Source organism: Nilaparvata lugens, chromosome 6 (assembly GCF_014356525.2).
Source record: "Nilaparvata lugens isolate BPH chromosome 6, ASM1435652v1, whole genome shotgun sequence".
In the NCBI taxonomy this organism is placed as follows: Eukaryota; Metazoa; Arthropoda; class Insecta; order Hemiptera; family Delphacidae; genus Nilaparvata; species Nilaparvata lugens.
Window position 1 is genome coordinate 57248299 of NC_052509.1, and position 19125 is coordinate 57267423.

The following is a 19125-nucleotide window of genomic DNA, read 5'->3' on the forward strand; positions in this document are numbered from 1 at the left end:
CATCGGTTGACGACTTTTCTTCTCTTACTAACTCAATATGATCTCTACTTTTTGTCTTGTCTTTCTGTTGTTTACTATTTTCCCCCGATTTTCCTTGATCTCTCATCTCAACATCCGATCGCTTCCCTTCATCTGACTCAACTTTCGCTTCATTTTGTAGACTACTTGATGATTTTATCTCCGGTGTATTCCTGCCACTTCCCTCCTTAATTTTCTTGATTCTACCCCCAGATTCTGCACCTTTTTTCTTCCTATCATCGCTACACTCTTCATCTTCCACTCTGTGATATTCTTTATCCTTTTTCTTACCATCACTAGCATCCTTCACCTTCTTTTTTCTGCCTTCAGCAATCTTTGATGACTCAGTAGAAATACTGGTAGTTCCATCAGTTTCCTCTCCAGTGCGAAACTTCCCAGAACTACTAATAGAATAATACATTTCCTCCTGTTTCTTCTTAAAATTTTTGTCTTCCTTACATGATTCATCTCCACTACTCAACTCTCCACAATCGTCAAGATTTTCTTTGTGTCTTCTGGTTTTATGAGACATTTTCTCAGATTTTTTTCCCTCAATTTCTTTACTACCTGAACTAACAGATTTTGAACTATCATTTTTTCTCTTGTCTTCCCTGTCAGATTTATGAGTTTTCCTATCACTTTTCTGTGAAGAAGTACGGTGGTGAGACGTTTTCTTAGACGTATGAATACCATCTTCAACTAATTTTTCTTTGCTATCAAATTTGCCAATTTTATTATATTTTGTGCTTTCTGTATGCGAGTCATGATGCCCTTCTCCATCCTTCAAACTCCTCTTATGCTTCTCTTCTCTCTTCCTTTTGTGTTTCTCGACTGAAGACTCAGTAGAATATTCTTTATCTTGATCGAAGTGTTTCTTGTCTTTATCTTTTTCCACTGTTTTATCATCACATTTGGGTGTCTTTTTGTGTTTCTCAATTGAAGATTCAGTAGAATATTCTTTATCTTGATCGAAGTGTTTCTTGTCTTCAACTTTTTCCACTGATTTATCATCACATTTGGGTGTCGTCACTGAAGTTTTCTCTTTGAAGGAATCATCATTTTTCTTATCAATCTTTGAAGATCTCTTGATACCTTCATCATACATTTTTTTCTGGGGATTATGAGTTACAGACTCTTCCAGTTTTTTATCACCGGTGTCCTTAACACTGTTCTCTTTTTTCTTGTCATGTGAATGCTTCTTATCTTGTTTTTTTGTCTCTTCGTGAACCTCCAAATCTTTGTTGTGATCTGCAGAAGATTTGTCCTTCTTTTTCTCTCCAACCTTGACATCCTTGTCATCCAGATGCTCTCTCTGTTTTTTTCCACTGTCTTGATCTCGTTGTAACTTATTATGAAGAGTAGAACTCTTATTTTTCATCTTTGTCTTATTTTCACTGATCTTTGAGTCTTTCTGACCTTCAATAACAGTGTCAACACTGCTAGATTTCGATTTGTCAAATGGTTGACCTCGGTCAAGCAGAGAATCTGTGCTAGTTGTATGGGTTATTACAATCTCAGGAATATCTTCAGAGCTGACAGAGCTTGTTGATCCTTTTCTTCTATGTTTTTTCTTGACAGAGTCTATCGTTTTTCCTCCACGTTTCTCGGTTGAATGATCAGGGTTTTCCGATTTTTCCACACCTTTCTTCTTGATGTTGACAGGATGATGTTGATCGATCCTGTTGGAAGGAGATTGTGTGACATGCACATCCACTATGACGTCAGCCTGCTTTGAAGACTGATGCTTCGACTTGAGCGACTGATTGACAGGGGAGGTGTCGGGTGGCTCCAGATCAATGCAAGTCTCATCCAACAAGAATATTTTCTCGTCCTGCTCTTCAGTGGCCTTGTGCTTTGCGTGTTTGGTAAGTTTTGACACCAGTTCTAGATAAAAAAGAAATCATCAATTAAATTTGGGAAATACATTGCAGATAAATAACTGTAGACCCATTCATGAACTGCATATTTTGAACTGTACATTAGGGTTACTTTCAAGTAATTACTAAAACTACAATACAGTTCTATACAATAATATAAATATTTCATTTCATTCCATTCCATTTATTCATAGACAATAAATACAATGTAGGCAAAAACAACAGGCATTCGCCCAAAACTATTTTAAACCTTAATTTGGAATACACAGTCTAGAGGTTATGTAAATGATAACTTTAATTCACACACTATTTTGAGTTCAAAAAATGTATGAACTACAATAATTTTGAATTTATCAGATTAATTGATTTTAGAATCCATTACAAATACAAACAAAAATCTTCCTTCACAATCACAAAAAATATTAAATATTAGGCCTATATATTTGATACATCATCATCACTGTACAGTATCCATTTTAACACTAGACCTACCCACTTAATAATTATTTTTTTCTGAATAAAATTGTTTACTAGATATTGTCCAACCACAGATTTAGTAAAAATCGAGATAACGGTTTCGTTTGTTACACCATTATCAATCTCTGGTAGACAGAAACAAAAGTAAATATCAGCATTAGTATTTATAGGGTTATATTAATGGCCGAGCACCACTATTGGTGTAAGCTTCGATCTATTTTTATATGTATCTCATATTTTTTTTTTCATTTTCATTTCATCCAATCAAAGATGAAGGACAAGAAGAGAGGAGAGTGGTGGTTGGTTTATGAAGCTCCATTCTAATAGAATTTGGTTTCTTAGAAGAAGCTCGATTTGAAAGCAACTACCTATATGACTTTTGGGATTAGATTGTTGATTATTGTCAAATCGTTCGACAGACTAGACTTTAATGTTCAAAAATATCCTACTCGATTAATCATATTCGATTAATCAATTTCTTTAAAAAATTTCTTTATTTTTTTTAATCCCTCATCAAACTCGTGATCTATCAATCTTGAGGCTATGCAAAGGCTGAAAATAAAACTTTCTACTCGTGATATTTTCTAAGTTTTTCGATTCGTATATCATCAAGCTATCAAAATGAGAAAGTTTTCTCAGGAAAACATTTTTTTCAATCATTACTTTTTGAGATATGAGCGCCTGAAGTTTGAATTTTTGGGACAGAACATTTCAAATTCGGTAAGATAAAAATCCATTAGATTTAGAGGATGGTTTCTTCATGGTATTGTTGATCTAGTAAAACAGAAATTTTCTGAAAATATAAATTTTTGAAAAAGTTATTCAATTTACTAAAAATGACCAAAAATAACTTTCAGTTGAGTTATTTTTGGTAAATTGAATAACTACCTATCTTAAAAATTGATATTTTCAGAAAATTTTTATTTTAATAGATCTGTTTTTACAATCCATGATTAATCATGAACAATACCATGAAGAATCTATCCTCTAAATCTCATTGATTTATCTCTCACCGAATTTGAAATGTTCTGTCCCAAAAATGCAAACTTCAGGCTCTCATATCTCAATAAGTAATGATTGGAAAAAAATGTTTTCCTAAGAAAACTTTTTCATTTTGATAGCTTGATGATATGCAAATCGAAAAACTTAGAAAAATATCACGAGTAGGAAGTTTATTTTTAGCCTTTGCACAGCCTTAATCTTTGTCGGAGTTATTTGAACTATTTAATACAAACACAAAAAACTGGGATAACAATGTGACCATTTCATGAGTTAACTATTAATAATCAAGCAAAGTTGGAGAAACACCAGCAAATGTTTGATTTGCATTGAATTTATTAGAATTATGATTGAACAGTGGTTATCAATATTGATTACAAGAATAATAATATTGGTAAAATGTCAACCATATAAAACGTGGATCCTCAATTTATACAATAACTACAACACAATTCCACTCTTATATAGAACATCTATCTCATTCCACTAAGATATTAAGGCAATCCCAGTAAAATACAATAATTATCATCTATAGAATGTATACAAATCACAGACACAACTTTACATGTATTATGAATGCATCATGCAGTGATATAAAGAGGCTGAAATAATTACACACAATGTGATCAATATAATATTCGTTTAATTCCCAAGCAAAAATGAATAGAACAATAGTAAATAAAGATCAAAGGATTTTATCGATAGACATAATATTATTACAACATTTTAAAACCAATAATATCTTATCAACTTGGGTAATCATAATCGTTTTACCCTTGATAGGTACTCAATTATTAAATGAATATCTTATTTTCAAAATCTAAGGTGCCTAGAGGCTATAAGCCTACTTGCAAGAATAACAAATTAAACGAGAAACGGATAATTCAACAATAAATTAAGCTGTATTTTTAATAATGTTTTGATTTTTACCAGAATTAAAATAAAACTAATTATATCATCTACCATGATTTATTTAAAATTATATCACATTTGGAACCTTGAGGTACACCTAACTAACTTCAGAATATAGGACTGTAGTAGGATACAGCTAAAGATGTGGCAGTAAATTGTGAAAATAAATTGTTCTATTTATTAAAACTGATCAATAATTATTGAGATTAATGATTAATTATTTATTTAAAAATTTATTAGTTTTGTTCAAGAATCATTATATGATTGATAAACTCTGAATGCTTGATAATAAGCATTACCGTACTTTATTTTATTTTTACAGTACAAAAAAAAACACAGATCGGAATAGAAAACTGGAGATCTGTTTTTTAACCATTATTTATAACAAAGTATTCCAAAGTTTATTCTTTATTTGTGACTCTTGAATTTCAAAATTTATTATCTATATTTAATATAGATGAGGGTAGAAAAATTATTTGTTGCTTTGGAAAAAATAATGAATAGGCTACTTCTAAATCATAATTTTCACACAATATACATAAAAATCCATGCATCTATTGCATAACAATAACTTTCACACATAGACTCATCTAATGAGATCATCAACGAATCAACATAGTGAGAGGACATAGACATTTTTATTCTATTATAGTGAGGTCCACGTTATAATGACAGCGGAGAAAGATATAAGAACAGCGTTGCCGATTATCTGAATTGCCATTGCCTTCTATAGAGGATAGCTGACACTGGTATGTCTGATGTGAAATATTAACTGTTCATTTTTGTAAAAATGATTAATTATTTTTTATATGTCAAGGAAAAATATTTTTCAATGATTTAATAATAATTCTAAATTGTTCTTAATTTCATAATTGAGATTAAGTATTTTGTTAATTAATTATATTTCTACATTGCACTACCGTATCTGATTTGTCGAATGATAGACAAATAAAGCAAGACCAATGCTTTGAATCCTTTAATTATAACAAGGTCCTCACCTTAGCACATACAGCATATATTGGGTGAGTTGATTTTTCCATTTAGCTAATTGGTAAAAATACTATATCATATCGATTATTAGTTGTGATACTATATCACAGCATATACACTATAGTGAGGTCCACTTTTATAATGACAGTATTTCATCAACTTTGATTTTGCTATCCTTGTCTATCATTCGACAAAGCCGGTGGTACTATCCTTTTCTAGGTCCACAACGGTGCTAATTGTTTTTGACACTATAGAAATATGATTAATTCATGCAGAGAATCGGCATCGCTATTCTTCTATCTTTATCCACTGTCATTATAACGTGGACCTCACTATAACAAAAATTCAGAGTGCTTGAACATAACATGCCACATACAGTAACGTTAACAAAAAATCAAATCTGAAGAGGAGAAATAAAAAAGTAGGGTAGAACCTATCTGAATGGGATATGAGACGGTCAAGAGAGAACACAGTGTTTCATTGTTCTCCCTTGACCGTTCCATGCCCCCATAGAGACCCAGGGTTTATACCCAGAAAGGAAAATAAACTATCAAACTACAGCACTTCTAAAAGAATGTATCCTAATTCATTCAGATAACTGAATGAAACGTAATTCATTCATACTATTGAAATAATGTCATTCATTTAATATCAGTGAACGAGCAGACACGTGGCTTACTTTTTGCGTCCGATTTGAGGTCACCGTTCGAATTTTGCGCATGCGCAATGCTAATTATAGGCGCAGTGTCTGATGGAGTGTCGGTTGATGTCTTGTTGGGTAGGATTGTCAACGTTTTCTGCCACTTGAGGAAAGGAGTGTTGTCGATGAGATCTCCGGAGAAGTCACCTCTGTGTTTCCTGTCGACCATCTGGAAAACTTTGCGTCGCTCCTCGGTTCGTTCTCGGCGCAACTGGACCTGGAAGTAAAAGAAAAAGCAAAATATGAATGATTTTTATTAGTATTTATAAATGGATAATTTAAAAAATAATAATTTAATAAATAATAATTAATACATTTCTAATTTTATTAGACCTTTACAAATGTTAAAAGTCAATACGTTTCCTGTTTCCCTGATTTTTGTAAAAATGTATTTAAATGCGAAAGTCAAAAGGTTTCCATGATTTTAGTAAGAATGTATTTGAATGCAAATAGCCATAGCCTATATAAGTACGTCTAAATGATGTTTGTAAGAATGTATACGATTGTAAAAGGCAATAATAAGTTTCCAATATAATAATAAAAAAATCGGGGACCGAGTTTCGCTCTGGAGTACAAAGGCATAACAAATTTATTACAAAAGAAGAAATTATAATAACATTCATACAGAAATGTTCTATGTAATCACAGTAAATTGGGATTAATTTCCAGAGGAATGCACAAATTTCCTTCACAAAGGCCCAGTTGCACAAAAGCCGGTTAAATTTTAATACTGATTAACTTCATGTGAACCAAATCAGAGAAGACCATTTCAAAAAGATGGATCTATTGGAATTAATCAGGATTGAAAATAACCCGGTTTTTTTGCAACCGGCACTAATTACCTGATTGAATGATTACAAAAGTTCAACAGCTGAGTCATAATTTTGACGCAGTCCCACACATATGAACTCGCTCACTCATTTCCATCATCGACAGACGACGAAATAATTATTATCATCTGTTTTTCCAAGGATGAATAATAAAATTAGGCTATCCTTTTTATGTCCTTCAGCGAGTTTTCCCAAGGATGTGATCAAGTGCAATCGAAGCTTCATACTATTGAAATAATGTCATTCATTTAATATCAGTGAACGAGCAGACACGTGGCTTACTTTTTGCGTCCGATTTGAGGTCACCGTTTGAATTTTGCGCATGCGCAATGCTTATTATAGGCGCAGTGTCTGATGGAGTGTCGGTTGATGTCTTGTTGGGAAGGATTGTCAACGTTTTCTGCCACTTGAGGAAAGGAGTGTTGTCGATGAGATCTCCGGAGAAGTCACCTCTGTGTTTCCTGTCGACCATCTGGAAAACTTTGCGTCGCTCCTCGGTTCGTTCTCGGCGCAACTGGACCTGGAAGTAAAAGAAAAAGCAAAATATGAATGATTTTTATTAGTATTTATAAATGGATAATTTAAAAAATAATAATTTAATAAATAATAATTAATACATTTCTAATTTTTATTAGACCTTTACAAATGTTAAAAGTCAATACGTTTCCTGTTTCCCTGATTTTTGTAAAAATATGTATTTAAATGCGAAAGTCAAAAGGTTTCCATGATTTTAGTAAGAATGTATTTGAATGCAAATAGCCATAGCCTATATAAGTACGTCTAAATGATGTTTGTAAGAATGTATACGATTGTAAAAGGCAATAAGTTTCCAATATAATAATAAAAAAATCGGGGACCGAGTTTCGCTCTGGAGTACAAAGGCATAACAAATTTATTACAAAAGAAGAAATTATAATAACATTCATACAGAAATGTTCTATGTAATCACAGTAAATTGGGATTAATTTCCAGAGGAATGCACAAATTTCCTTCACAAAGGCCCAGTTGCACAAAAGCCGGTTAAATTTTAATACTGATTAACTTCATGTGAACCAAATCAGAGAAGACCATTTCAAAAAGATGGATCTATTGGCATTAATCAGGATTGAAAATAACCCGGTTTTTTTTGCAACCGGCACTAATTACCTGATTGAATGATTACAAAAGTTCAACAGCTGAGTCATAATTTTGACGCAGTCCCACACATATGAACTCGCTCACTCATTTCCATCATCGACAGACGACGAAATAATTATTATCATCTGTTTTTCCAAGGATGATTAATAAAATTAGGCTATCCTTTTTATGTCCTTCAGCGAGTTTTCCCAAGGATGTGATCAAGTGCAATCGAAGCTTTATATTATAAACCTACAATGTTCTGAATTTCGTGAGAATCGTTTAGAGCCGTTTTCGAGATCCGGTAAAATACAAACATATAAACATCTAAACATCCAAACATATAAACAGGAGTTGCTCGTTTAATAGTATAGGATATGTCGTATAACTTGATTTTACAAACACTGAATCTTTAACTGCATTATCCAGGGTTTTTGTTTCAATCGAATAATGCACGCTCCTCACGCCGCTACCTACGATAGCATTACATTATCATTTTTTATATTTTTCATGTTAATCCATTTTTATTATTTCAGAATCAACTGTATATTTATTCTATTTTTCATTTTCTTCCTATTGCAAATTGTATTTTGTTGAAAACAATATATGATTCACTCTGTTCACTTTTACAATAATACTTTCACAGCACTAACTTGTCTAGTCTGTATTTTCGTAGGTAGTCATCAGTAGGTAGGTAGTCTGTATTTTCAGTTCGGTACAAAAACCACAAGGACACGTCAAAGTCATAATAATATCATGAGTCATATTATTTAATACTTTTTTGTTTTTAAATATAACGACTATAGTGAGGTCCACGTTATAAGGGCAGTGGAGAAAGATAGCAGAACAACGTTGCCGATCCTCTGTCTTGTCAATTCCTTCTATAGACGCTAGACGGTAGCTGATACAGGCTTATTGATGTAATATTAAATGTTCATTCTTGTTTAAAATAATCAATTATATTTTATTAAGCGATGAATGATGTTTTTAAATAATTCATGACATATTTTCATAATTAAAATGGAAAATTTTGTTAATAGATTATTAATACTACATTGTTAAAAGACAATCTGGCAACAGTGCAAAGCGAGAAAGAGATAGCGCTATCCGCTTTGTTGAATGATAGAGAAGGATCACAGTACCATTGCTAATTATGCAAACACTGCCATTATAACGTGGACCTCACTATAGCTTTCAAAGTTCTTCAATAAATGAATTTATCCACTTGCTGTGACAACGAGATCTTTCAACATCATCATGTTATGAGATCATCACATCATCTTCATGGTTGTGATGAGGAAGCGAAAATGTGATAAGGACCTGCTGAAAGATTTCGTTGTCGATAAATCTGAGAAAAAGCAAAAAACCGCTGGAAAAACGCAAATTTTGAGCGTTTATCTTTGACGTTATTGAAAATTCCTCGTAACAGAACATTATTACACCCTAGCTGAGCTTCTGTACTAAATTTTAACATTTTCTGTTCATTTGTTCTCGATAAAGCTGAGAAAACGCTAAAAAACGCTGGAAAAACGCAGATTTTGGGCGTATCTTTGAAATTTTTCCAAATCCGTTCTTAGTGCGCCCCTAAAGGGCCAACTGAACATACCTACCAAATTTGAACGTTTTTGGTCTGGTAGATTTTTAGTTCTGCGAGCGAGTGAGTGAGTGAGTGAGTCAGTCAGTCAATCAGTGAGTGAGAACAATTTCGCTTTTATATATATGGATAAAAATAGATATATTAACATATGAGTACTGCAGTACTCACCTTGAGATCATTATTCGCCTCTCTGAGAGAATTTGTGAGCGATATCAGATAGTAGATGACCAGTATGAGCAGCATGAGTAGTGGAATAACAATGCCAGGCGACGCGATGTAGTCCAGCGTATGATGAAGCTCCTTGGGCAACGCTTTCTTGGTGCTGTTCGTGAACAGGTAATAGATCTTCGGATAGTTGGAGAAAGGTCCACAGTGCCAGGAAGGGTCCACCCACACAATGGCATAGCTCACAGGCAGAACACAGAGAAACAGCATCGTCAGCAGAAGTGCCAGGTAGAAGTTGTTGGACCTAGACGCTCTGAACACCACTTCATGAGGCACGTTACAAGTCAACACCGCCCAGGATCTTAGGTACATCATGATCGCCAGTTTTATGAGGTTGATCAGGGGTAGTCCTGGGGAAAAGAACATCCCCATCCATACCATCCCCTGGTTGTTGACTAGATGCAGAATGTTTTCTGCTATTTTGAAGTCGCCGTATTGAGGGAATTTCTTCTCCAAATCCCAACACCAGCAGTTGTTCATCACCCGCACGAATAACGCTCTTATGAAGTCCACCATCAGGGTTGAGATGATAGTTAGCAACTGAAATCACAAGATCCATTATAAATTGTGTAAAGATTATTGTTCTATTTGAAAATATACTGTATTTAATTTTCTCAATCAAATTGACTTATAGTGGCACGCCGAGTTGATGAAACCCGGCATTACTGTAGCAAAACAAAACACATAATTTTTTTTTGTATTGAACAATTTATTTGGGTTATCAATAATTGTATATTAGTGGAGAGTTTCAACTACTCAGCTCATCTACTCCTCTTACCGATTTTAATACTATGTATATTTTCTCTTATATTCAACATCATATATAAATAAATATATCAACATCATCAATATATTGCTCATAATTTATCAATGTTTAAGTTTTAAATTTTATTTTGTGCCATGTTAAAGGTGTATAACGTAATAGTTATATTGTAGCCCACTTATTCAATTCAAACATCTATACTTTCTCCACTAAATTCAATTTACTTTTAATTTTTCAAGTTATATTGTGGATATTTATTATTTTATTTTCAGTTTCAAGTTATTTTTCATTAGAACTCTATCCCCACACACAGACTTGTTAATGTGGGGGAAATTCAAAAGTGTTTTATAATGTTTATACATGTACTGTCTTTGTAATGTGAATAAAACTCAATTTGAATTTGAATTTGAATTAACTACTTCGTGGTATAACCAAGAACAGATTCATCAATCATTAGGGAATATACCAAACATTTTAAGTAATATAGGCTTGATATTATAGTGAAATTTGACAATATCTTTGTTTTCTTATTATTAGGCTTGAAATTATTTCTTTGAAAATAAAATTCAAATTATTTTCAGTTTGTCTTCAAAAATTTAATAAGTTACCGTCACAAATTTAAAACTTTAAAATTTAGAACTCAAGCTCAAGAGTACATAAATATGTATTTGAAATTATCTTGGACTTTGTCACTTATAAATTTGGAAGAAAGATAGCACAAGGACTACCTTATTATTTCATCTTTCAATGTTATTACATTAGTGTCATTTGCATTGTAAAAAGATAAAATAAATAAATAATAAAATAAAATGAATAATAAATTGAGATAAAAGCAGTCATTATATCCTCCTATGCTACAACATATGGCCACAACTGTCCTCTACCAAATTTTGATAATATTATATTATGTAAAAAATGAGATGAAGCTATTTTTACAGACATCAATGAAATTTGAACTTCAAAGATGTGAAAAACATCAATGTAAAAAACTTCCAAAAAGAGAACTGAAAAATTTCAGCTTGGAAGGTTCTGGCAAAGTATAGAAACCAATGTTAATGGTAACAGCATAGTAAGCTATACATCAGTAATCTTCTTTCCAATTGCTTATTCATTCTAGAAATTTTCTAGAGTTATTTTTGGTTGATAATTGAAGATGAATTCACAAAAGATGTTAAGAATAAGAATACTTTTATTCCATTAAGGCAATAGGAAACGTCAATAAATATAACAAGAGATCAATAAACATCAATAAAACTATTACAAGAAAAAAATAACAATCATTATAGAAATATGAATTTGAGGATATAAAGCACTATGAGAATTAATAAAAGCAATAAAAGAGAAATGACATAACAATTCTTAAGTCTAAAAATAATCTAGCCCGGGCAGATGAATGAACTCAGAAAAGGAATAAATGGGATTCTTTAAAAGGAGATTCTCCAATCTTTTCTTGAATGAAGCAAGTGGTAGTTCCCTAACAGTGATAGAGAGGATATTGAAAAGTTTCAGCGATAAGTGTCCAGGACTTGTCAATATTTTACTTAAAAATATTACTGTTGCCACTTGTTTGAATTTATTTCTCATCTTTGCTGGGATATCAATTACTTACAAAAAATAAAAATAATTTTAAAAACTCCTACCAGGTCCATGACTGTAAGCTTCACTAATTCCTGGCCAAAGACCGTTTCCCAGCAAAGGTTTCTCAGGGTACGGCGCATAGTCATGTTCAGTCTATGCGTTTCCAATGATAGGTCAATATTAGCTGGTAGATCTGGGAAAGAAAACAACAAATTGATTTCAAGTCCAAAATTTAATCGAGATGTCATCACATACTTGCATACTTCTCATTGCAGTTATTTAATTTATATTCATGGATGTAGAAGTACAAAATCATTCATTTAATTTATTTTGTACAGTGATTTGTGAATAGATTATAATTAGAACTTCTATCACTGGTTCTCCACTGATACAAAGCCTATAAATTATTCATATTTTTTTCTTTTTATAGGATACATATTTCTTTTTTTATAGAAATTACACTTTTTTATCTTGTTCTTGCTGTGCTGTCTAGTTTACGTCTTTTATCCTGCACAACTCCACTGTGAACATTGTTATACTTATATTTCAATAGTATACTTACATTCAACTGTATTTCATTCTATTTTTTTATTCTTGTTATATTTTACTTTCTAGTTATTGAAGTTAATTTATTTCTTAATTGAGCTCACGAACGGACTCATGTCTTGTGAGCTTTACATTCTCTTGTACTCTGATTTTTTGTATTCATACATTGAACATGTCAATTTGATTATTTTTGTAATATTGTACAAGGAATGAATAAATTTGAATTTGAATTTGAGAATAGATAACATTTCGCTATCCACTTCCTTGTTCTTTTTTCAAGTAGCTACTGCTGATATGAATAACATTAAAAATGATAATTAAAATGAGAATTATATTTTCTTCTCGTGTATATGTGAACAATATAAAACAAGCTTTCAAAGTTTCAAGTCCACTAGTTTTAAAATTATTTTAGTAGGCCCATCTGCAAATTGTTTAAAATTATCCAATCATCTTTTGTATTCATAGGACTATTAAAGATTTTTACAAAGATTTCTATTTTATTTTGACAATGACAAATATATACTATCGTAACGTATATACCATATACTATCGAAACGTCGTCACAGCTAAAAAGTTATCTGAGTTTTTCCAATTCAAAGTTAAAAATAAAAGTTTGTTATCTTGTTTACGATTATTTATTTAATCATTCAGAATAATTACACAACTTACAGAAAAGTACCACAGGCTTATAAGCCCAAAACGGTTCCAATTCTAATTTATACAACAGTCGAAATGTAGCTAGGTTATGTATCACAATATTCATCAATTGCACACTCAATTTACAATTAGTGATTAATGTTCAGGTTTTATTAAAGAGAAGTTCAATTTAAACCGTATAATTTTCCATTTAATTTTCAGCATTGTCATTGTCAAAATAAGATAAAAATCTTTGTAACTTATTCCAAAATATTCATACAAACCTGTTGGTTTGTGGGGGAGGTGAGTGCCCACAGATTTCTGATCGACATTCTCAGTGGTAGCATCAACTGGTAGTTTAGTCGTTGAAGAAAACGAAGCATCGGGAGACCATTCCGAGCAAACTGTCTCATAGTAACATCCGTCATCAGAAGTGGACGTCGACTCATCAGTTGCATTTTCAAGGTCATCATAGCTGGACGTCGTTGAAGTACCATTCATCATATTATCATAATCCACATACGTCTCGTTATCTGTATAAATAGTGATATTTTTGTCAACTTCATAATCTATTTCAGACCTTATATCAAATTCGAACGGTATCGTTTCATTGTTCTCATCCAAATCTGTTACATTGTATTGTGTATTTACGACAAATTTTATTGTATCGATAGGCCAGTTTGAATCAAATGTATCTCTAGGATTCGATTCGTTATAAACATGAGGATTTGAGTTAGTGGAATTTAGTTTGGGAGGAGTTTCAACTGATGTGGGAAACTGTTTTCCCAGGACAGGTTTTGAATTTTCTTGAGAGGAGGACTTGAAGAGATTTGGAAACTGATTTTTCCAGATTTCGTTGTCATTATCTTCCAATTCGTTTGATTTATCGCTTTTCTCATTTGTGTTATCCAAGATACCAGGAATAAATTGAGGGGAAGTGTCGAAAATTTTGTTCACATTGTCGGGCATGAATTGAGGGGAAGTTTCAAAAGTTTTGTTCACATTGTCAGGCATGGATTGAAGAGAAGTTTCAAAAGTTCTGTTCACATTGTCAGGCATGAATTGAGGGGAAGTTTCAAAAGTTCTGTTCACATTGTCGGGCATGAATTGAGGTGAAGTTTCAAAAGTTTTGTTCACATTGTCGGGCATGAATTGAGGGGAAGTTTCAAAAGTTCTGTTCACATTGTCAGGCATCACTAACGTGGAATTATTGTCCATAATATTTAATGGCGGAGAGATTGTCGTAGAGGTTAACAGTAGTAGAGTGGCCAGAGAAGAGATTGAAGTACTGCTCATGTCAGAGGTGGTACTCTGAGAGGTCATAGTTGAGCACCTCATCACTCTGGAGCAATTCATTTGTCTACTGCTCGTTGCTCGTGAATCGTCAATAATTGTGTTGGCCAAAGCTGAGACAGTTGGAGAGACTGATTTCATCTTCATAGAAGCTGCCATTGTTATGTTCATCAATGATTCTTTGATTTTTTGTAGCTGTACTGTCTGAAACAATGAAATAGAACAAAGATTATTATTTATATTAAAATATGATATACCTATATATTATTCTTTGATTTTCAGTGATAATAAGAGAGCTTGATTTTCTTGTGTGGAAATGGGAGGAAATTATTTATATAAAAATATAATATATTCTTTGTTTTTCAGTGACAGTAAGAGAACTTGATTTTCTTGTGTGGAAAATGGGAGAAAATGGAAAACTACACAGAAAAGTGGGAAGACTCAGCTTGAAGAATACTTCCAAGAATGTAGACACTCTTCTTAATTGTCAAAAATGTAATTTATTTGTCTATAGCTTTTTGCAAGCCTAGTCGACTATATATTCAAGTTGTATAACTAAAACTAGTCGATTAAATAATGAGACTTATTCTATTGAATGAAAAAGACTAAGAAATTGCCAAAAACCACACAGATTTATTGATAATTGGAAATACCGGTTTCGGTTTTATCGAGTTTATCAGAGATTGACAATGGTGTAATAACCGAAACCGGTCTTTCTAATTATCAATAAATCTGTGGTTTTTGACAATTTCTTAGTCTTTTTCATTCAATATGAATAATTACCACAATATCAACTCCTCAACTACACAAAAACATATTCTATTATTGATAACAAAAGTACCGTAATGAAACAATATTAAACAAAAAATTCTCACTTCAAATCAAATAAATGATTGGCTATACTTTTTTAAATAGGAAAATATCATATTCAAAATACGGTACCAAAATCTATCAAATTCTTTGATGTGTTCTTTGATATAGGCATCCTATAACTCCTTGAAATATCTTCCATTTGATTCACAATTAATTGATTTCTTCTGTTGAAATCATTCGGTCCAAATTGATGAATAGAGTGTGAGTTGATTATTTTGTTAACACATGAGAGTCTTAAATTCATATAAGGTTTCTAATATCTTCCAATAATATTTTGCTGCCTATTCTGCGTTCATCAATTTTAGTGCTGATGATCAATACTGATGAAGTGATTGATAATTCTCATATGAATTTCAATATCAAATAAAACTATATGAGTCCAGTGACCTAAAGGTCGCTTCGCTTATTAAATAAATTATCTATGATCATTCCCAACAAGTTGAAACCTACGGTGTAAAATTTATATGGGCACTTAGAAAACTTAATGATGGATGATAATTTACTCAGAATTATGTTTTGCATCATTCAAGAGTACCTAATTTTGATTTTGCAATGTGATAGAAAAATTGTAAACTTACCTTGTCATTTATTTTCGAAAATGATGCAAAAATAAAGGTGTACAAATTCAGGAGATTCAGCACCATTATCCTGGGAATAAGGCGAAGGAATAACATTAATGTAGGATAAAATTATTTCTATCAAATAATTAGAATACAAAATCAATTCCATCAAAGATAAAATTCAAATGAAATATTATATTATTTGGATGGAGGATAAGGGTTCTTGGTTTTTTATAGGAAAGGCATCAAGATAGGTCTTCTTATGTTTAATTGGTATAATATCAAGTAAATAAAAAGTCTATTATAGCACCGGAATGGATACTTGAGTTACTTCAATAATATTTCCAAAAGGTATGTCTTTTACAGTATTTCTAAAGTTCAACCAGCTTACAAAACTCAATTGTCACAAAAAAATAAGGCAAAATAGAATATGAGAGTAATTTAAAATACATTTGAAGTAAATGGCTACAGTACTTGCTATTAATGATGCAGTCCACCAATATCTGACTGCTGTCTGCTGCTCAATCACATAATAATATCACTCAATACTTCTCATCGATGTGTACGGTAATCAATGAGTGATCTCATTTGCATTATAACTATTATTGTGAATAAATTTATTCTAATCTGGTCAAATACAATCACATAACTTTGAATGATAATCTTGTCAATGATTCAAATTCAAATTCATTTATTGCCAAAAAGAAAACAAACAATAATTTACTCATACACGAGCAAAGATAAACATAAACTGTTCATTATACAATATTACACATACATGCATATACATGAGGACAGAAAAACCCCAATTATAAAATTTCTAGGCATCACCAGCAAAAAGAAAAATTTTTGAGAAACTGCTGAGAGTTGCTTAAAAAATCCTTAAAATAACTAGAAATTGAAACAAAAAGCTTTATAACAAAAGTAGACACAAAATATATTTTAAATCAATATACTCTAAAAATGTGGTCCAAAGTAGAATAATTCACTCCTATATTGATAATTTATAAAAGGTCAGAATTCAGAGAAATACCCAACTGAAAACTGAAACAGAAAAAAAAACAAATCACAATGCTAGGTTCAAAGTGAAGAAATATTCACCTTTAATCCATTCCGTTATGCTCTTCTTTGATATTTTATCATTTAAAACAAAAGGTATTGCATTTATTAATATGCTGCTTGTGTGAATCAATTGTCTTCTACTGAAAGTTAACTTTGTAGGATGAATTTTGAATTTTTCTATTATATTTGGTCCGAAGTTGTAGACATGTTTATTTAATTTAGGAAATTTGCTTTTATTTTTTAATAAGTATTCAAGTAAAGTTTCAACGTAGAGTTGTCTAACTGCAAATACATCAAATTCCTGGGAAATTAAATGAGTGGGGTATAATCTCGGTTTATTCAAAATAATGGTTTTAATAATATTTTTTAATAATATCAAATGCGGCACCCCATATGACTACCCCATATTGAAAAACCGATTGTACTAAGGCATGATATACAGTTCTCAAGTTTTTGATGTTCAATATTTTGTTGAGTTTATAGAATTTATATGATATATATTTAAGTTTTTTACATAGAAAAGATAATGATCACATAAATGATTAAATATATAGATAAAATTCAATTATTTAAATATGAATGTAATTATTAAAAAATACTGTATATATTTTTATATAAAAAAGTTCTACTAAGGATATAAATTGTAATACCTTCCTAATTGCATCCGCAGTCTCTTTCTAGGATGATACCGCTCCATAGACCCAAGGATCTCGAACAGGAATGGGAAAACATTTGTGATTAGTGAGACAATTATGGTGACTTCGTTCTGTTTCCACCAACCACGTCTCTTCTCGTTCTGTGGACTTGCAGATCTCTTCACAACGCTGACGACTGCAAAAACTGAGAACGCGAACAGTCCCAGAACGCAGAGGTTGATGAGGGCGCGCAACGCCAGCATTTTCCAGCTACAAAATAAAAATCACAGATTATCAAATTACAGAATAGAATAGAAGGAATTATATCATGCATAGTTTCTTGATCTAAAAGCATTCCTCGTATGTAGAATTTACATTATGCATACAAACTTTGAGGGATTTCTACATGAGTTGCAAAGATTTTGTTAGTTCTACATTTATTTTATTCGGAATAGTTTTGATGGAAACATGGAAGTCCTAGGGAAAATGAAGAAACAATGTGAAATTGTTTACACCATAAAAAGTGAAAATCTTGGACATCTAATGATAAGCCACAAATATATAACTCTGCAGACTGTAGTTCAAGGAAAAATCTGCGGATAAAGGAGTGTTGGAAGGGGTCGTGTTTCCTGGCTTAAAAATTTGAGGGATTGGTTTGACTGTAGCAGCAAAGACTTGTTTCGAGCGGCAGTGAATGAGATCCGGATTGCTGTGCTGATAGCGAACTTCCGATAGGAGACGCACTAGAAAAAGAAGAAGTTTCGATGCTCAGTTCTCATCATCTTCAGTTGGAATTGATCCCTGGAGATGATCCCTGAGCATTGAAACTCGTTGGATGAAATAGATAACATGTGAAACTGACAAAACCTTACCTATTTCACATAGAAATTCCACACAGTATCCTGACTCATACTACATGCAAGAAAATAAATGAGAAAAACAATAAATCCAGCATCTTTTCTATATGACATAGACTCATATATAGTTGTTTGATATTTGCACCCAAACCGACACTAATGAATTCTTCTTCTTACAAACAAGGAATGGGCTTCAACCTGTTCCGACTCACATCTAGCCAATTATTCAAATAAACTTAAAAAATCCTATTATTGATAATTATAGACTTAGGCTAATTATAAACTATAGGCTGATAATTATAGACTTTAAATGGTATTCTTTCAGCTGACATTCTTTGAGCATGCTCCCTCCATTGATGCCGATCCTCTGGCACTAATTAATTTGAATATTTAATTTTTATAATTACAACATTTATTTATTTATTAGGTTAGCACAAACAATACAATGATCGGAAAAGAAATAACAAGCTATTGCCCAAAACTTCTTCAATTTGCTAATTTAGTTTCAAATTATTGTGCAAATATTATACATAGGTTATGTCCATTTCAATTTCTACACCAAATCATCAATCTGAAAATAT

General features: G+C 31.9%; 1 protein-coding gene across 1 annotated transcript in view; it reads right to left on the reverse strand.

The window, feature by feature from the left end:
- The window catches only part of LOC111050263, a 92451-nt gene that overhangs the window by 46825 nt on the left and 26501 nt on the right, over positions 1-19125 (reverse strand). The window contains 8 exon segments of the mRNA XM_039431492.1: positions 7075-7323; positions 9685-10281; positions 12145-12275; positions 13549-14761; positions 16009-16078; positions 17703-17907; positions 17910-17957; positions 18726-18742. Coding sequence (XP_039287426.1) covers positions 7075-7323; positions 9685-10281; positions 12145-12275; positions 13549-14761; positions 16009-16078; positions 17703-17907; positions 17910-17957; positions 18726-18742 — 2530 coding nt within the window.